The sequence below is a fragment of the Bicyclus anynana genome, chromosome 23 (assembly GCF_947172395.1).
Source record: "Bicyclus anynana chromosome 23, ilBicAnyn1.1, whole genome shotgun sequence".
Lineage (NCBI taxonomy): Eukaryota > Metazoa > Arthropoda > Insecta > Lepidoptera > Nymphalidae > Bicyclus > Bicyclus anynana.
Window position 1 is genome coordinate 91,667 of NC_069105.1, and position 18,860 is coordinate 110,526.

An 18,860-nucleotide genomic window follows, 5' to 3' on the forward strand; every position below is an offset into this window, starting at 1 on the left:
GTACTAAATCAATAAGCAAATTACTCAATAGTTTCCTCTCCCACGCGAGTGGACAAAGTCAAGTCTCAACTATAAAAAAACCTAAAGAAATCCAAAATGCTAGCCACACACGTAACGATTTACTTGCGCAAGTTTACTTGCAAAAATATACTTCTTGTAACGTGTATTGGAAGATACTTGCAATGATGTTGATTTGCGATTGCTACCAACGCATGTCAGTCATCATCATCACCATTAACGACCCATAATCGGCTCACTGTTGAGCACGAGAATCTTCTCAGAATAAGAGGGGTTAGGCTAAAAGTCTACCAAGCTGGCGCAATGCGGAATAGCAAACTTTACACAAGTAAAGATTAGAGAAAATTATCAGGTACGCAGGTTTCCTAAAGAAAAGCTTCGGATTTTTCTCTCCCGTTAGAAAAACGTGATATTTAATTTCTTTAACTGTAAATTTTGGTCGGAGATGGGTCGAACCTACGCCCTCCGGATCGAAGGCAAAGGTCATATCCTCTGGATTATCACGGTTCATACATTACGTTACGTTATAGAACTCTATTACAAAGATAAATTTACGCAATTGAATCGCTAAGTGTATAGCTATCATTACAAAACCCGTACAAACAACTAATTACTCTCCAACATGCATGTACAGAAGCGGTGCAGTGCTGTGAACCTGTGTGAAGGTGGTTTTGACCACGGCTATGGGTTGTGAAGTGCTGACGAGGGTGGGTTGACTCACAATCACCCTTTGCGTCGACTGTATCACCCCCGAATTCTGTATTCAACAAGTACTTATTATATATAACTTAGTTTTAAGTACCAATTTCATGTAGTCAATAAATTCCCTGTTAATTTCTTAAGAAGCTTGTTATTTATTTTTATTCCATGACAAGTTAACCCTTCACTGCGATCTCAAATTAAGGATGCAGTCTAAAATGAAAGCGGGCTTACTTGAGACTTCGAATAAAGAAAAATATGTAAAACTGTTCATTATAAATGTTAAGATAGTAACAAAAACTGTTGGACATATGCCAACCAAAACACGTGAAGCCTAACAATGAAATAATTATATAATAATTTATATTTCTATGACAGTAATTTTGTATTGGAACCGTCACTATCTCTCAGAATTCAAGAGAAAAATAATTAATAAACTTTTAAATGCAATTTACAACAAAATTAGGAATGTATCACACTTAATACGGGGTTTACACTCAAATCTTGACCCAAATGTCCGTCGTATCACCTTCTACATAGATTGTACACACAATTTATGTTTATGATTGGAACACGCCATTTATATTGAATCATTATTAAGATTTTTATGGCACTAATACTTAATACTGTAATGTTGCCACATAATTGTAACATATTTTTTATTAATTAAAATAAAACTTAAATAACTTAACTTTAAATAATAAAAAACAATATAGTAATACGATTGAAGCTATAGTGGAGTAAGATACACCTTATTCTATACATCCTCTTACCTTAATGTTCACCAAAGATAGAAAAATGTTTGTTATATAACAGAAAAAATGTTATTATACAAGACAGACATATTAAACATTATTTTATGTAACGAACAAACAAATTATGAGTGTATGAAACAAAAGAATTAGTAAAATTATAATGTGCTTAACGTTAGAATAGTGCTTAAACAAGTCTTACTTATCTACGTTTTTCTTGCAGCCGTTTTCAATAACCTAACCCAAGATTATATAGATAGATAGCTATCCTCGATTATCAGTAACAGTCAAACTAACTTTACATAGTCAAACTATCTGTTGTATTGAAAAGCAGATAAGAACAGAAAAATAGATTTTCTTAACTTTAGTAAGCGAAATGGTGTATAGATAGGTTATTGAAAACGGCCGTTACCCTATATATCTGTAAACCGTCGATAAGTTGCCTAGCAACGCTGTTATTAATCTCAAAATTGCGATAATAATAAAAATAAAAATGTATAATTATTTTAACGTAAGGCTTAAGCCCAACTGAGCGAAATATACTAATTGCTGAGGATTGATGCAGACATATTTACAGATAGATAGATTAATAAAACCGTTTCAAGCTGTTGGAAAAGTAATGAGAATCAGCAAAGTGCGTGTCAAGCCAAGCGCAGCGCAGGATCCCGTAGTCGAGCGTTAGAATATAAGAATAAGAATAGTTTATTTGAAATAACTCAGTACACAAATTGCAATGACGTCCTGACCCTTAAACTAAGTAAGCCCGTGTCTTAAGGGCCAGTGACTTCCCTAGGTACATATGCATAGGTACTGACAGTGACACAAATGATGTAATTATATATTAGTATATGCAAAAGTTACTTCAATAGATTATAATCAACTGAATAATAGTGATTTAATAAACTGTAAGCAGGTTCAATTATTTTGTCAGCTTTCAAATTACTGATTTATTTACAATTTTACGGTAACATAAACATGCCTTTTTGTACCAGCTTCTGTCAAGCTTAGTTAAATGAAGGATTGATACAACTAAAATGTATTTTTGTTTTACTGCGGAACCCTACAAAGCGGTGATCATTTGAAAATAAAATGATACCTTCATTTTATATTTCCATTTTATAATGTACTATTTAACTGTACAATAATTCACTAAAGGACACGTGACCCAAGGCAATCGAATGCGAGAAACTAAGAAACTATTGCCAGACTCATAACTTTTATTACTACTCCATAGACATTTGATAACCTAATTTGATTTATATACAAAACAATAGCAGTTCTAAACTAACAATGATTTTAGTTTTTTTAATAGTAAATAAGAGGGTAGATGTATTATACATGGGCCTGACAGTCTATTCCAAAAATATAATCCCGTTCGTTTAATTTATTTCAGATTCATTAATTTTGAAATAAAATGAGAAGTATTCAAGTATCAAGCCAACAATAAACCTCCTCTTTCGTAGAAAAAAAAAAGCTTGAAATATATTTAAAATGATGTATAGTACAGTACATTAATTTTAAAAATAAAAGTTTGTTTGTTAGTCGCCAAAACGGTCTCGATTCGCATTACGGCTTGACTGGCGTATATATTAATTGTTATATTCATCTCAATACTGAGATGTTTTAAGAAATGAGAAAATTAGGAAAAGCCCAAAGATACAGTCAAAATAGAATTAAAATTTCCAAGAAATAAGCAACAAATGAGATATAAATGAATGCTCAGTGTATGTTAAACGCTGTAAAGCCCGCAGAAGTCCAGCTACGGTATACATTACTATTATGCCATAGGTTTGTGTTGTCATGAATTTGAAAAACATGCTGACGAATTACAAAACTTCTTAAATGTTTTTCGTCACCATGTGTTGCAAATTCATATCTCTATATTTCTCTAGCTCTAGTGTTGTGTTAAAACAGAGACGTCGTAAAAGTAGTATTGGGATGATGACAACGTTTGAATGTACTGTTTTTATGAGATATTGGGGTAAATAAGATCAATATTAATTAACGAATACATAAATTCCTGTATTGGACTAATATCGGCCGTTATCAGTCCAATACAAGAAAGCCTTTAACAATAAACAATTTTTTTTATTATTGTTCTCTTTCTCTGAGAGAGAGAGAACAATAATAAAAAGTAACACGCTAAATACACACGCTAGCGAAAAAAAAATTCAATTATGAAAAAATTTAAACATCCTGTTAAATTATGTTTCGTAAGTATGAAGTTGTTGAACATTGACCTAGTTAAAGCTAACGTGAATGACCTCAAAGGAACCGACCAACCTCATAGTTTAAAAATGTGATCATCCCTATTTTAAACTAATTAAACCCACACATGAGTCTTGCATGCCAGAGCTGGAGCTTTTTCTATGGAGCGCTTGGGTGAGCTAAGGTGATTATAGGAGGTACAAAATCTCGCTGCAGGCGTCGTAATAAATAATATGAACAGAGCGGATTCCCTTGAACTTACAGTTTTTATAGCAAGGCATACTCGTAGTGATTCGTGTCGATATCGATAAAACTAAATACAATGTGAAATAAATTCATGTTTGTGTGTGCAAGTTAAATTCTGAAATTTTTCATTTAAATTTAGTAATAGGGACTTTTAAATATAAATATTTTAAAATAAATTTCAATTATCAAGTTTTTATATAAATGCTCTAACATTTAACACTAAAGTCATAACTGATCTCAAATTCTACAATGATGAGGTCTAGGTTGGTGCGCGCTTGTTTAGTTTAGGAAGTAATAGGAAAAGGTCGACAATCGAAAGTCAAAAAATGGTTCTATTTTCGCTGCCAGGAATTGACTCACGCAAACTAACAGGACAAGTTAAATAAAAACTTGTAATAGAAATCGTAGACCACGTGGAGAACGGTAATTATTTAACGATAAGATATCAAAAACAACACTATTCAAACCACATGATTTATGACACCTAAATCCATAAATCGTAGATTACGTGGAAAACCGCAAACCTATATCGATAAGATACCATAGACAACACTATACAAAACACGTTATTTATATACACCAGCTGAAGCGAGATTTTGCCAAAGAGTATATAATAGCGACAGAAGTGATCAAGTAAAGGTTAGTACAGTAGCTAAATCTTCAAGTATGTAACCTGAATGATTTGCTGTTGAGTAATCGCCTCTGTGGCCTGCGCAATAAGGTTGTTTAGCGTCGCCTCGTCCAGACCAGATGGGTTGTTCACCTTGCGTGTAAATTTTAATAAACATAATATAAATGCTTAACATCTATATGCATTAGTTAAAGAACAGTACCTTCTAGAAAGTCGATTGACAAATAGGAGGGCCCTTCTGTAAATGTTTTATAGCTCCACAGTGTGAACTTCGAAATCGTCTGTATCCCTCCCTATTTATATCACTATGTTAGACAGAGAGGAGTAGAGATTAATTCGTGACTTTTACTGACGAGTTATAAAATCATTGATACAGCGTCAGTCACACAGTACAGTCGTGTATCCCTCTCTATCCATAGTAATGTGTTAGACAGAGAGGTATAGTGATGAAGTCGAGACTCACATTGTCGAGTGTTAAAATCATTGATACAGCGTCTGTATCCCTCTCTATCTATAGTAATGTGTTAGAAAGAGAGAGATAGAGATAAATTTTAGACTGACAAGGTAGAGTGTTAAAATCATTGATACAGCGTCTGTATATGTACAGCGTCTTCTCTGTCTATAGTAATGTGTTAGACAGAGAGGGATAGAGATGAATTATAGACTGAAATGGTCGAGTTATAAAATCATTGTTACAACATAGCGCTGTAGGTGTTAGAACTATGACACTTATTATAAAATAATTTACATATTTTATGTAATCCATAAAATGTTTTTAGATCTCTTCTTTAATATTATAGTCTACGATACGCTGTTTCTTTCCCTCACATTTTGTAAATCGACTTTATTTTTCGGTGCGTCTATATTGCTGTTTCCATAGTGGAAGAAAATTGTAAAAAAAACATTGTACATGGTTTAAATTTAAAATTTAAACAACTGTAGGATCCGAGAATAACAATTTAACGTGAAAAATACAATTTAAAAAATATATAGTCCGATGCAATATTTATGACGTTTCCGAACGTCATGCGTTAAGCGCATTTAAGATTTTAGGCACCCCGGTAACGCAGGAGCGCAGCGGCAGGGTCATCCATACCTTATTTCGGAGACATCTTATAGATTACATTCATAGATTACATTGACTATACCAACAAATATTCGGTCGCCTATAATATTTTTAAAGTTATAATAATATTTTATTCAATAATAATATTTTATTAAATACATTTTATTAAATATAATAATATTTTATTCAATAATAATATTTTATTAAATACATTTTATTAAATATAATAATATTTTATTAAATACATACCGTCAACGTCAAAGGCCCGGCGCCAGGGTTCTGCACTATGATGATAGTTTTCTGCATCATATTGCCGGGTATGTTCTGCGTTATGTAGCTAAGTCCTCCTGAAAAAGTTGCATGCATATCAATACAATAAAACTGTAAATAAAACAAAGTGTATGTCTGTGTTTTCAAGATAACTGTTTTCAAGTGGTAAGTAAGGTAAGTAAGTAAGGTAAGTAAGGTAAGTAAGGTAAGTAGGGTAAGTAAGGTAAGTAAGGTAAGCAAGGTAAGCAAGGTAAGCAAGGTAAGTAAGGTAAGTAAGGTGAGCAAGGTAAGTAAGGTAAGTAAGGTAAGCAAGGTAAATAAGTAAGGTAAGTAAGTAAAGTAAGTAAAGTAAGTAAAGTAAGTAAAGTAAGGTAAGGTAAGGTAAGTAAGTAAGGTAAGGTAAGTAAGGTAAGTAAGGTAAGTAGGGTAAGTGCCAAAACATAAACAAGGTTTTTATAATTTTTGTCTAAAAGAAAGCGTTTCAAAGATTATTATAAAGCTGAAGCTGTGTTTCTTACAAAAGCTGAAGAATTTATTTAAAAATTAGCGGACGCCTGCGACTTCTTTACCGTTAAAATTAATGTAAACTTTCAACCAATATTTCACCTCTTTATGAGTTAAATTTTAATAATTCATGAATCACATTATATTTTGTATTATTTTTATGACTTATAATTAAATTTTAACTTTTTAAACTTCAACTCTAAAAATAAAGGACTTTCCTTTATTTATATTTTAGGCTCAAAAAGTACCCTATGTTTTTCTCCAAGGTCCTATTTACTATAATACCAAAATTCATCTTGATCGGTTCAGCCGTTTAGCCGTGAAAAGGCTACAGACAGACAGACAGACTTACTTTTGCATTTATAATATTAGTATAGTTACCTTGCGTGTTGCTTGGTGTGGCGATGATTTGCATTGGCTGTTGCATGAACTGTGTCGCTTGAGTTGGTATTTGCTTTTCTGTAAAAAACAAATATAAGCGACTCTTATACTTGACAGTTAGACAGAATTACTCAACTAAGACGAAATAAATTGTCGCCCGTTGCATTGTATCTTGTCATATTTGCAGATTATTTGTAGAGAACATTAGGTATCTGTATATAGATTAATATTATAGTGATTATATTATTATTTATTATTATATAAATGGATATGATGAAACAAACTTATCAATTAACACCCATAACACAAGCTACACTTACTTTGGGGGTTAGTGTATTGTCCTAATATAGTATAATTCTCATCAAAAACAAAAAAAATCGAAACACTCCGCCTTAACAGTACTTGCGGACTGAAGTATATTTTTATGAGAAGTATATTTATGTTTTTATATTTTTAATAGTAAACCATTCTTATTCCTACCGAAGGGCATTGGTTGTCGATGTCATTACAGATATGATGCTTAGACACCCTAATATGGGCAGCACTTTGTAGGTATGCCTTGCATGCCCAGTAAAGTGTTACTCTGTTTATAAGTGATGGTTATCCACTTACCATAAGGTAGACCATCTGCTTGGTCCATCAATTATTACTATAATAAAATCTCCAGTTAAAAAATATTACCTTGTAATATAATCTGTCCGGATTGTGAAGCTATAATGTTTTGTACGTCCATCGGCTGCACTTGTAACATGGGCTGTTGCATTTGCAGCGTAGGTTGTTGCACCTGAGAAGTATAATAAAAACATTACCGGCCGTTTTCAATAACCTACCTATCCTATAATAACAATCAATTCAATAACATTCAGTTTCCTATTTTTTCATTTTAATGTAAGTACGTAAATTCAAGTAAAAATTTATCGTTAATATCGATTAATAATTGTACACAAAATAATAAAATGTTAAAAAGAAAATAAAAACAAATAATTTTGTGCGTAAAATCATTTTGATTTTATAGTAAAATGAAACATTTGAAAAAGTTTGGATAGACGAGAGGGAAGAAGCTATCTGTCCATAGTCTAAGATAGATCACACTTATCTTTGTCTGTGAAAAGCAATGTAAAGATAATCGAGGATAGCTATCTATCCGTAATCTTGGATAGGTTATATGTCGGCCGCAAATCAATATATAGCGATGCCTCATTAGTACGTTGCATTGTGTCGTCGCAGCGGATTAATGCACACCTGCGTTGCAATGAAAAAATTACGTCACAGCTCAAAATGACAGCACACAGTCAGTGTCAACAATGCATACAAAACAATTAAGCAAATAATTAATTTATTAATTATAATTAATTAATTCTTCCGTTTAATCGTTGCGTGCGTCGAAGCGATGCTTTTATGTGGGATGTTATTTAAAACATATAGAAAACGACGCGACGTAACGCAACGTACTAATGGCACAACGCATATAATACATACATACATATCGAAGCAGGTAAAATCAGAGTTCGCTACTTTCATAATAGATGGCTCTGATGTTGGAATAGTACAATTGTTTCAAAACAGATGGCGCTTTAATTATAGCGGGAGCCTGGTGCATTTGCAAAGTCGGCTGTTGTACTTGGAGAATCGGCTGTTGCACCTTCAATACATTTTACATTACATTTATACACATTGGTTTCTCTACCTGTATAGCGGGAACCTGGTGCATTTGCAAAGTCGGCTGTTGTACTTGGAGAGTTAACTGTTGCATCTTGAATATATTTTACATTACATTTATACACATTGGTTTCTCTACCTGTATAGCGGGAGCCTGGTGCATTTGCAAAGTCGGCTGTTGTACTTGGAGAGTTAACTGTTGCATTTTGAATATATTTTACATTACATTTATACACATTGGTTTCTCTACCTGTATAGCGGGAGCCTGGTGCATTTGCAAAGTCGGCTGTTGTACTTGAAGAGTTAACTGTTGCATCTTGAATATATTTTACATTACATTTATACACATTGGTTTCTCTACCTGTATAGCGGGAGCCTGATGCATTTGCAAAGTCGGCTGTTGTACTTGGAGAATCGGCTGTTGCACCTTCAATATATTTTGCATTACATTTATACACATTGGTTTCTCTACCTGTATAGCGGGAGCCTGGTGCATTTGCAAAGTCGGCTGTTGTACTTGGAGAGTTAACTGTTGCATCTTGAATATATTTTACATTACATTTATACACATTGGTTTCTCTACCTGTATAGCGGGAGCCTGATGCATTTGCAAAGTCGGCTGTTGTACTTGGAGAATCGGCTGTTGCACCTTCAATATATTTTACATTACATTTATACACATTGGTTTCTCTACCTGTATAGCGGGAGCCTGGTGCATTTGCAAAGTCGGCTGTTGTACTTGGAGAGTCGGCTGTTGCACCTTCAATATATTTTACATTACATTTATACACAATAGTTTCTCTACCTGTATAGCCGGAGTCTGGTGCATTTGCAAAGTCGGCTGTTGCACTTGTAGAGTTGGCTGTTGCACTTGCAAAGTCGGCTGTTGAACTTGCATTGTCGGCTGTTGCACCTAAAATAGTTTACATTGTATTTAAAACTTCAATTATTTTAGTTTCTAATGTATGTAGTTCATCTTCGAACTGCTTAGGTCATTCGCATTTTCAATATGTCTATTTAGGCTGTATCACAGTATATATTTTAAAAACATCATAAATAACATAAAATATAAAAGCTTTTTAAACTAAACTTAACTTCTTTGGCACTCATTTGCACCATACAAAACACTGCATAAAGCTAGAAACGCATAAAAAAATCTAAACACTAAACACCTTTGCCAGAGCACCGGCCAGTATGAGCCCACGCGGTCGCTATTGGTACAGACATGAAAAAACACAACCGATTACTTTATTGCGGTATTAATACTGTACATTTTTGTAAATTGAGCTACTGACATAGTGCACTTTTCAAATTGTGACCTTCAGGTCATTATTTACATATAGGTCTATATATTTAGAGATGAGTTGGCTTTGGATGTTTTAGTAAGACGAATAGATTGGCAAAAACGTGTAGAACGAAACTATTTATATTTCTCTCTTACAACACTGTCAGTTGTTAGTATATGCTGTCAAAAGTCTCAAGATTATTTACGAAATTATTAGATTGTGGGAAGTTATCAGCACAATATGAAATGCAATTCGTAGTGGCACCCGCCAAGTTATATCACGTTTATAAGAGACGTCTGGCAGAATTCGAAGCCAGATGTTGTCGGATCTGGACAATGTTTACCGAAGAACGATGATAGGTTTGTATTTATTGTTGAGCTCTGAAGTATTTTACAATATTTACATGTTTTTGAAGCTTTTAATAAGTGTTTTCGTGAATAACCTGTCGGCTTTGAATGTTAAGTTGTTATGGTTACGTTTACGTTGTCAATATTCGTGTTGCCATATTGGTGATAGCGGTGCCCTTATTAATTTCTACTCTTTTTTGCCAAGCTATAGTGCGTTTGTGTGTATTAACTGAAAATGAAATATCTCTTTAATTTCACACCCTGTTTATAACTGTTTACCTTCAAACCAATACATCAAAAGCCAAATAAGACTTTCAAAAAACATACTATACAAGATATGAATGATGAATATGAAGATGTTCTGTAACAAGACATAGCGGGTTAATAAATGCTACATCAGAAATACAACAAAATTTTACCTGCCACCAACTGCCATTGTTATAAAGTTGAAAAATAAATATGCCATCCAAAATTGTAAATAAACATAGGTGAGAACAATCTTTGTCCAGTTAGCTAGTAATTACAAAGGGTGTTCTAACTACTTACTAAACCTGCTAACTTCTAAAAGGGACAGACAGCACTTTCGTAGCCACAAGCTATATACAACTAATGTTGTAGCTATTGCACATATATGTCACCGTAAAGTTGTACACCGTTAGATTATAATCTATTTCACGACATTGTGAACTGTCGAAGATTGTGAACCACAACATACTGCTTACAATTTAACGTTTTATTATTCGGTAGATTGTAGCCGGGTTACCTTTTAAAAATACATACATACATATTAATTATTGTAATGAATATGTATGGATGTATGGGAAACCGGTGTTTGTATCAAGCAGTATGAATTTCCTTTTCTTTGGGAAGTTTTACCTTTGTCAAAATTATACTTCGCCACTGGAAGAAACAAATAAAGCCTAACTTATAGTACTATTATTAAATCCAGCAGTTTAAAATACCATTTCAGTGACAGTTGTACTTGTCATTTTACTGGCTGGAATTAATTCTTCGACAATAACCATTGGTTTCTGAGTCACTCAGGTACCGGTTCTTTGGAGTGTGTAGCGGTTCACAATCTTTCGACAGTTTACAATCTCGCGAGTGTTATCGCCGCGTTGCAACGACTTGCGATATAAGGCGTCCATCGTACGTACGGCTTCAATTCAGTGTGCTCGTAGCGTTCGAGCCGTCCACATCTCTTGTTGTGTAATTCTTTATGGGTTACTTGGGATAGGCGGGGAGAGTGACTTGAGTGGAAAAGGGGAGTGTTTGTTAAAAGTCAAAAGTACCTTTAACCCTACACACAACGTTCACAAGTGCGTGACTTCACTCAAGGTCATTCTCTGCCATTCTCGGGTCTTATTTTGGTTACAGTTTGATTTGTTAATTAAGTTATCCAGACAAATGTTGTGTATCATAACCTTTGTTCGACATTAGTTTTCTTATTTTTGTAATCACTTCTGAGTTTGAGATTATAATCAAACAATAGTTACAATTTTAAGGTGTCATATATAAAATTCAAAACCTTTGCCTTACGGATTTAATAAATTAATGGATGATAGCGTACGATATGTGCAAAGTAAGGTACTTGAACGTGTAAAGTTAGCCGCCATGTCAGTAGCTCGTCATAACCAACACAAATGATAGTTACTTACCAAATCATCTTCATCTTCGAGCGCCGACGCCGCGATCGCCGCGTACAAGTTTGCGGCGGTTTTCGACACGCTCTCTTGGGGAGAAGTTGTCTAGCGATTAAAATACAATGTTAAAACCCCGTTTTGAATAAGGCTTCTACCTCATCAGTGCGTTGCGTACGACGCAGCGTCATTATCGCGACGCTCCACGGTTTTACCCACGTAGTAACCGTTCATGAGAATACGGATATAAAATCTAGCTTCTGACACTTACAATTAATGTGGCTTTTTAGTGGTAAAAGAATGTTCAAAATTGGTTTAGTAGATCTAGAAACTACCCCATACAACACCACAAACTTTGCCTCTTTATAATATTTGTATAGATGACATGCTACATAAAAAGGTTGCGTGCGACGACGCAACGTTTTGACGCACGGCGACGACGGTCGGTATTCAACCATACATTATTGACACTGAGTGCTTGCGTCGTCCTCTTGCGCTGCGACGTCGTGCATCGTCGCAATACTGGTGTGGCTTACAATGCGTCGATTCAACGCACTAATGAGTCATCGGCCTTAAAGTTGAACATCGATTTTTTTACGCAAGTCTGTAATTTTACAAGTTATATTCACTATACGAATCGTGGAGTCCGTTAGTAATTTTAATTATACTACCTCGGTGGTATCCTCGACCTTAATCTTCTTATTCGGAGGTTCGGTGTATGAGTGATCTGTCACCACCGTCTCCATTATATGATCCTTTTCAGACTTGATACCCTGGATCACGCTTTGCTGGATCAACTGCGGTAACAACTGATCGTTTTTGATCACAATTTGATTCTGATCATTCTTGAACTGCAAAAGCCCTTGCAGCTGATCGCTTTTGAGTTGTATGATTTGACCTTGATCATTCTTGATTTGTATTAGCTGTCCTTGTTCGTTTTTGATTTGGAAGAATGGTCCAGATGGTTGTACGTTGTCTGTGTTTATTTGTATGAGTGGGTTATCTGACTTCACTTGGACTATTTGACCCGTCTCTGTTATTTGTATGGTCGGTGCGTTGATCTGTTGACCCATTGGTACAACCTGTACTGGAGGATTGGACTTTTTCTCCAGGAGGTCAGCTAGCATTTTGTTTTGGGCTGATTTCTGTGGAAATTAATTGAAATTAATATTTCTTCAAACAATAATTTAATAATAATAATATAATATGGCCTCGTGAAATATCAAATTCAAATTGTTTATACTAAAGGCTCGGTTTAGTAACAATTTTGAAAGGTAAAGAAAGGAAATATTTCAATTGATTGGAAAAGTTTTCTCCATCTGACCGCCAAACTTCAGTTTGAAGAGGGCACCTGATGATGACGATGTTTATTAAGGTTAAGTTATGAATATAAAGTTGAAATAAAATTACATACGATAGTCAGCTGCGCCTGCTCATCGATCTGAATTTGCACGGGCTCTTCTTTTGGTACTGAAAATTAAAAAAAAATGTATTGTAATACTGTAGAGGAAAAAAAAAATCGGAGATAAAATGTAGCTTGTAGTTATGTATGTCGGAAAAACCAGATTGATATTAGAAGCGGATTTAAATAGCTAAACACGATTATTGAACCAGGTCTAATAATTCCCACAATACAATATTATCAATAAACCCTCGCAGAGAATAACCTTGAGTGAAGTCCCGGACTTGTAACCGTTGTATGTAGGGTTAAATACGTCCTTTAAAACTAGTTAAAACTCCCCTTTTCCACTCACGTCATTCCACCCGCCTATCCCAAAATAATCCATGAAAGATTCAAGGTGTGAACGGATCGAACGTCACGACAAGAATGAGCTAGGACACCCCAGCGGTCTCCCACTACTTCTCGCCTAACTCACGTAACACTTCGTTCTATCGACCGATCGAATGTATCACTCGCGCCAACATATATATTTCAAATGTCAGTCACATCTGTTCAGTAATTATTGCATAATGATAAAAAAAAAATGAAGCCGTGATAGCCCAGTGGAAAACATCGTGAGTAGACCTGCATACCTGAGAATTTTCTTAATTCTCTGCGTGTGTGAAGTCTGCCATTCCGCATTGGGCCAGCGTGGTGGACTATTGGCCTAACCCCTCTCATTTTAAGAGGAGACTCGAGCTCAGCAGTGAGCCGAATATGGGTTGATAACGACGAATGATAAAAAACCGGACAGTGCGGGTCGGGACTTGCCCATCGAAGATTCCGTTAAAATGATACTTCGTCATAAATTGAGAACGTAAATCACAAGTGTTCCCGGGATAAAAATTTTTGACAGACAAACAGACAGATGGGTGAAGAACAAAATTATCCTATTAGGGTTCAGATTTTTTTTCTTTTTGAGTTAAGTAATACTAAATAAATACCTAGTACTTCTTCTACCGCACTGACGATCATCTGAAAGAGACAAAAAGGAAATAATAATCAACATATAGGATATAATGAGACGATTATCTTAACATCCCATGGATTCACCGTGCGGGTGCCGGGTCTATTGCGTGGTAGAGAGAAAAACTCCGAGCAGATTCCTGAACTTGTGACTACAGGATGTAGGGTTAAGTAATTCCTAGACTCTCCTCAACACTCCTTGGTAAGATCCTTGTAGAGCAGATTTGGATACTCGTTCGAATATAGAACTAGCTGCACTTCACTTTTATACTGTGGTCCTTCGGAATGTTAGTCTCCCACCGCACAGTAAGCTCTACAAGTACTAATCGCTTAGTTTGTTTGGACAAAAGGTTTAATAAAGTCCAATCAGGTGCAGAACCTAGGATTGAGTAAGGCTTCCTAGATGATTTTGTTATTGAACCTGCTTTGACGAAGTTAATTTGTCTTTTATTTGTAGTCAATCCTTTTTGAGCTCTATCTACTGAAGTGAAGTTAAAAAAAAACCAACACCACGACTGTGAGACGCTATACTTTCCTTTTTTCGAATATTGTGATATGGGTATGAAATTCGAAGGAACCTCAAGAGGTTTTTTTTTTATTGTTATTATTACCTTTTCGCCTTGCACGTTCTGGCTGGTGGTCACGCCGCCTGGTATTATTGTGGTACATTTGATCAGCGCCTCAGGATCCACTTCCATACCCTGAAATTTATGTATCATGATGACAAGTTGTACTCTGCATTTCATCATATCAGCCGATGGACGTCCACTGCAGGACATATGCCTTTTGTAGGGACTTCCAAACATCACGATACCGAGTCGCCTGCATCCAGCGAATCCCTGCGACTCGCTTGATGTCGTCAGTCCACGTGGTGGGGGGTCGACCAACACTACGCTTTCTGGTGCGGGACCGCCATTCCAGCACTTTGGGACCCCAACGGCCATCGGCTCTTCGAACTATGTGCCCCGCCCATTGACACTTCAGCTTCGCGACACTATGAGCTATGTCCGCATTTAGCCTAATATTATAATATAGTCTATCCATCATTATAAAGTGCAATCATCACCCCAACGCCCTCTAGTACCTATTAGATCAGAGTTTGAGTTCAATAAAAGTAGGATTTTTCGACTGTCTTAGTTTGGGAAGACAGTTGCAAGTTAGTAACGCCCACCGTAATTACACGTGTAAAATTAATTTTATGGATGGAAGAGTAAACAAAAATAACAGAACACAACTTATATCATGTAAAAAAATGTTTAATTTAAATTCGAAATAGTGGTGCTCGGGATCGCGCCGCCCGGGTGCAACGCACAACCTGCACCATAGGTAGAGATGCCTCTGATCATTATCAACCCATTTGCGTCTCACTGTGAAGCACGAGTCTCCTTTCAAAATAAGAGAGGTTAGACCTTAGTCCACCAAGGTGGCCCAATGTGTACGACCTAGATATTGTTTCAAAAATCAAAATTTATTTATTTCAAGTAGGCTTCAAGTTGACTATTTGTAAAGATTCTACCACCGGTTCGGAAGGCCAGTTCTGGTGTTTACTGGTGGGTATCATATTATAGTATGTAGATGATATTTTGTCAATTGATTTGTCGTTTATATTAATAGGTAAAAAAAAATTATTAAGACCTAAATGGTGAATAGGCCAGCTGTACTGGGCCGTTATCTATACTATAAAGCTATTATCTATACTAATATTATAAAGCTGAAGTAATTTGTTTATGTGTTTGTTTGATTCCATTAATTTCAGGAACTACTGGTTCGATTTGAAAAATTCTTTCAGTGTTAGATAGCCCATTTATCGAGGAAGGCTATAAGCTATCATTTATCCACGTATTGCTACGGGAACGGAAACCATGCTGGTGAAACCACGCGGCGTCAGCTAGTCTATACTAATATTATAAAGCTCGGAGTTTGTTTATATGTTTGTTTGAACCCGCTTATTTCAGGAACTACTGGTCCGATTTGAAAAATTCTTTCAGTGTTTGATAGCATTTATCGAGGAAGGTTATAGGCTGATATCATGCCCGTATTCCTACGGGAACGGGAACCACGCGGGTGAAACCGCGCGGCGTCAGCTAGCTAAAACTTACTGTTGTTTGTGTAGGCTGAACCACAACAGTGCCGGCCTGTGTCGGCACTACCCTCTGTTGACTTTGTTGTCTTTGAGCAACCTATATTTAAAATACAATATGAATCCATAGCTTAAGAAAATAAATACTAAATATTAAAAAAAATCTTTATAATATGGCGATTACTCATTTTTAATGATTAGAAAAACAAATATTAGGAATTACCAAGTATTTTATAAACGCGACAATAATTTTACATTGAACAAAGTTATAAATAAAGGTATAACTAATAAGACAAAATGGCAATTGTTACTGAAAATGTCTCATTGAATAACTAAAAATTATGTAATATAGCCATACTTTTCTATTAAAAGAAATTTTAAAACAACTTGTTCACGTTTAAAATGTCACTCAAATTGAAATAATTTATCTAGATAATACCCATTCCTACTCAAATTATCCTAATAGTTTTAGTAAATTTCCATATTGCAATCAAATTAAAAAATACTAAAAACCTCAACATGCTTCCAACAAGCCCTAAAGCCTCCCGCACACTGATGCGTTTTGCATTTGCGTTCTAAATTGCGTTGTATATTACACATGGCAGTATATAAAACTTATAAATCCTGAGATTTCTGATACTGAACAGATACTGTCTGTGAAAAGAAATTGATTACTTCATTAATTTCTTATCACAGATCGCTCAATGAAGTAGTCAGTACTTACTTAGTTCAATACTTTATTAATATCAGTTGTTTGGAACGAATGAACGTCTTCTTTATCTCGAATTTTCTTCAAAATTTAGTCCTAATGCTTAGGACTTTCAAACAAAAATATTACGTACGATACCTTTGCTTAATATTTAGTAAAAAAAAATTGCTTTAGCAAAAAAAAAAATATTACCTACATCTTTGAAATGTTTTTGAAGATTAAAGGATGTACTGACACAAATATGTGAGAAGTGAAAATTAATGTTGTCATTTCTTTTGTTCGTTCTTTTGACGTGACAATGTCTTATAATTCGATGGAGCCGGCTGCACACTCGAAAAAAGATGACGTCGGGTTGCCAACTTTTTTTTACAACAAATAAAGTATATTCTGGTCTATGAAGATTATTTAACAGTATTTTAAAAAAACAAACATTTTATTTTGAAAAATGCAACCATTATATCAATATTTTCTTATGACGTTGTCACGATCAACTATCGTCAGTAAACCGAGTTTACAGACAACATATTCTTTTTAACCTAACGCAAGGAGCACTTAGAACTTTTATTTGCAACGCAACCTTTAAACGCAACAGTGTGTGGGAGGCTTAAGTCTTTACGCATGCCTAAATTGAGTAGCTACCAATAGGTTAGTTTTTGTCATGCTTAACTAAATTTTCGCTACTGTTTACGAATCAGTTTTTCTCATAACAGGTTTTAGTGTTTTAATAAGTACTTTTTGTACATGCATTTTGTTAACTTTGTTTCATTTAACTCTGTTGAATTTTCTTACTACTGTGTAGATACTTCATAAATCATGTTGCCAATACGTCGCGAGTTTTTGTCCTGTCTAGAAACTAAACATAACATAACTATATATAAAATAAACACACAAAATTGTTCTGCGTGATGAGCATACTATATTAGTTTCTAATAGTCTTTGGTGAGAAATATTTTCCAAGTTCACAATCTATAACCACTGTACAAAGATAAAAATAAATTCATTACAGAGTATACATATTTCTGACAATTCTATCCTAAGATCACCAAATCTAGAAATCTAATAAAAACACTTTACAAAGATAAAAATCATCACAGAGTACGCTTATTTCTATGACGTCTAGCGCAAATTCACCAAATCTACAGTTATGATTATAGACCGATTTTTAACAAGTCAGTTATCTAAAAATCTAATACAAAATCGCTATTTAAAGGTATTCAATTATTATATGCTTATTCCTGTGATATCTATCTATCCAAAGACCACACTAAATCTAGAAAACTAATAAAAATTTTGCTCTGTAAGGATAAAAAATCATTACAAAGTGTGATAGTATAAGTAGCTTATTTCTTTTGAATCTATCCCAAGATCACCAAATCTAGAAATCTAATAAAAAATCGCCGTACTGAAATGAAAAAAAATCATTATAGAGTATGCTAAGTTGTGTCACATCTATACCAAGATCACCAAATCTAGAAATCTCTTAAAAAACCTCTGTACAAAGATAAAAAAAAACAATACAATATGCTTATTTCTGTGATATCTATCCCAAGATCAGCAAAACTAGAAATGTAATAAATAATCTCTCTACAAAGATAAAAAAAAAATCATTAAAGAGTGTACTTATTTCTGTGATAAAATACTCGTATATCCCAAGTTTTTAAGTTATGATTATAGCGAGACTTTCATTAAAAACCATTAGACGAAGAAAAAAATAATTATACAGTATGCTTATTTCTGTGACATCTATCCCAAGATCACCAAATGAAGAACTATTATAGCTAGACTTCTAATAAATACATACTTTACAAAGACAAAAATCGTTACAGAGTATGCTTATTTATGTGACATCTATCCGAAGATCACCAAATCAAGAACTATTATAGCTAGACTTCTAATAAAAACATACTTTACAAAGACAAAAATCGTTACAGAGTATGCTTATTTATGTGAAATCTAT

At 34.5% G+C, this 18,860-nt stretch overlaps 1 protein-coding gene across 1 annotated transcript in view; it reads right to left on the reverse strand.

Moving 5' to 3' along the window:
• The window catches only part of LOC112056309 (AT-rich interactive domain-containing protein 2), a 51,815-nt gene that overhangs the window by 15,482 nt on the left and 17,473 nt on the right, over positions 1–18,860 (reverse strand). The window contains exons 17-28 of the mRNA XM_052888578.1: positions 16,214–16,294; positions 14,726–14,815; positions 14,093–14,123; positions 13,122–13,177; positions 12,379–12,852; positions 11,726–11,815; positions 9,240–9,347; positions 7,457–7,559; positions 6,776–6,853; positions 5,870–5,967; positions 4,597–4,686; positions 674–775 (exon numbers count right to left, since the gene is read on the reverse strand). Coding sequence (XP_052744538.1) covers positions 674–775; positions 4,597–4,686; positions 5,870–5,967; positions 6,776–6,853; positions 7,457–7,559; positions 9,240–9,347; positions 11,726–11,815; positions 12,379–12,852; positions 13,122–13,177; positions 14,093–14,123; positions 14,726–14,815; positions 16,214–16,294 — 1,401 coding nt within the window. The remainder of the gene's footprint in view (positions 1–673; positions 776–4,596; positions 4,687–5,869; positions 5,968–6,775; positions 6,854–7,456; positions 7,560–9,239; positions 9,348–11,725; positions 11,816–12,378; positions 12,853–13,121; positions 13,178–14,092; positions 14,124–14,725; positions 14,816–16,213; positions 16,295–18,860) is intronic.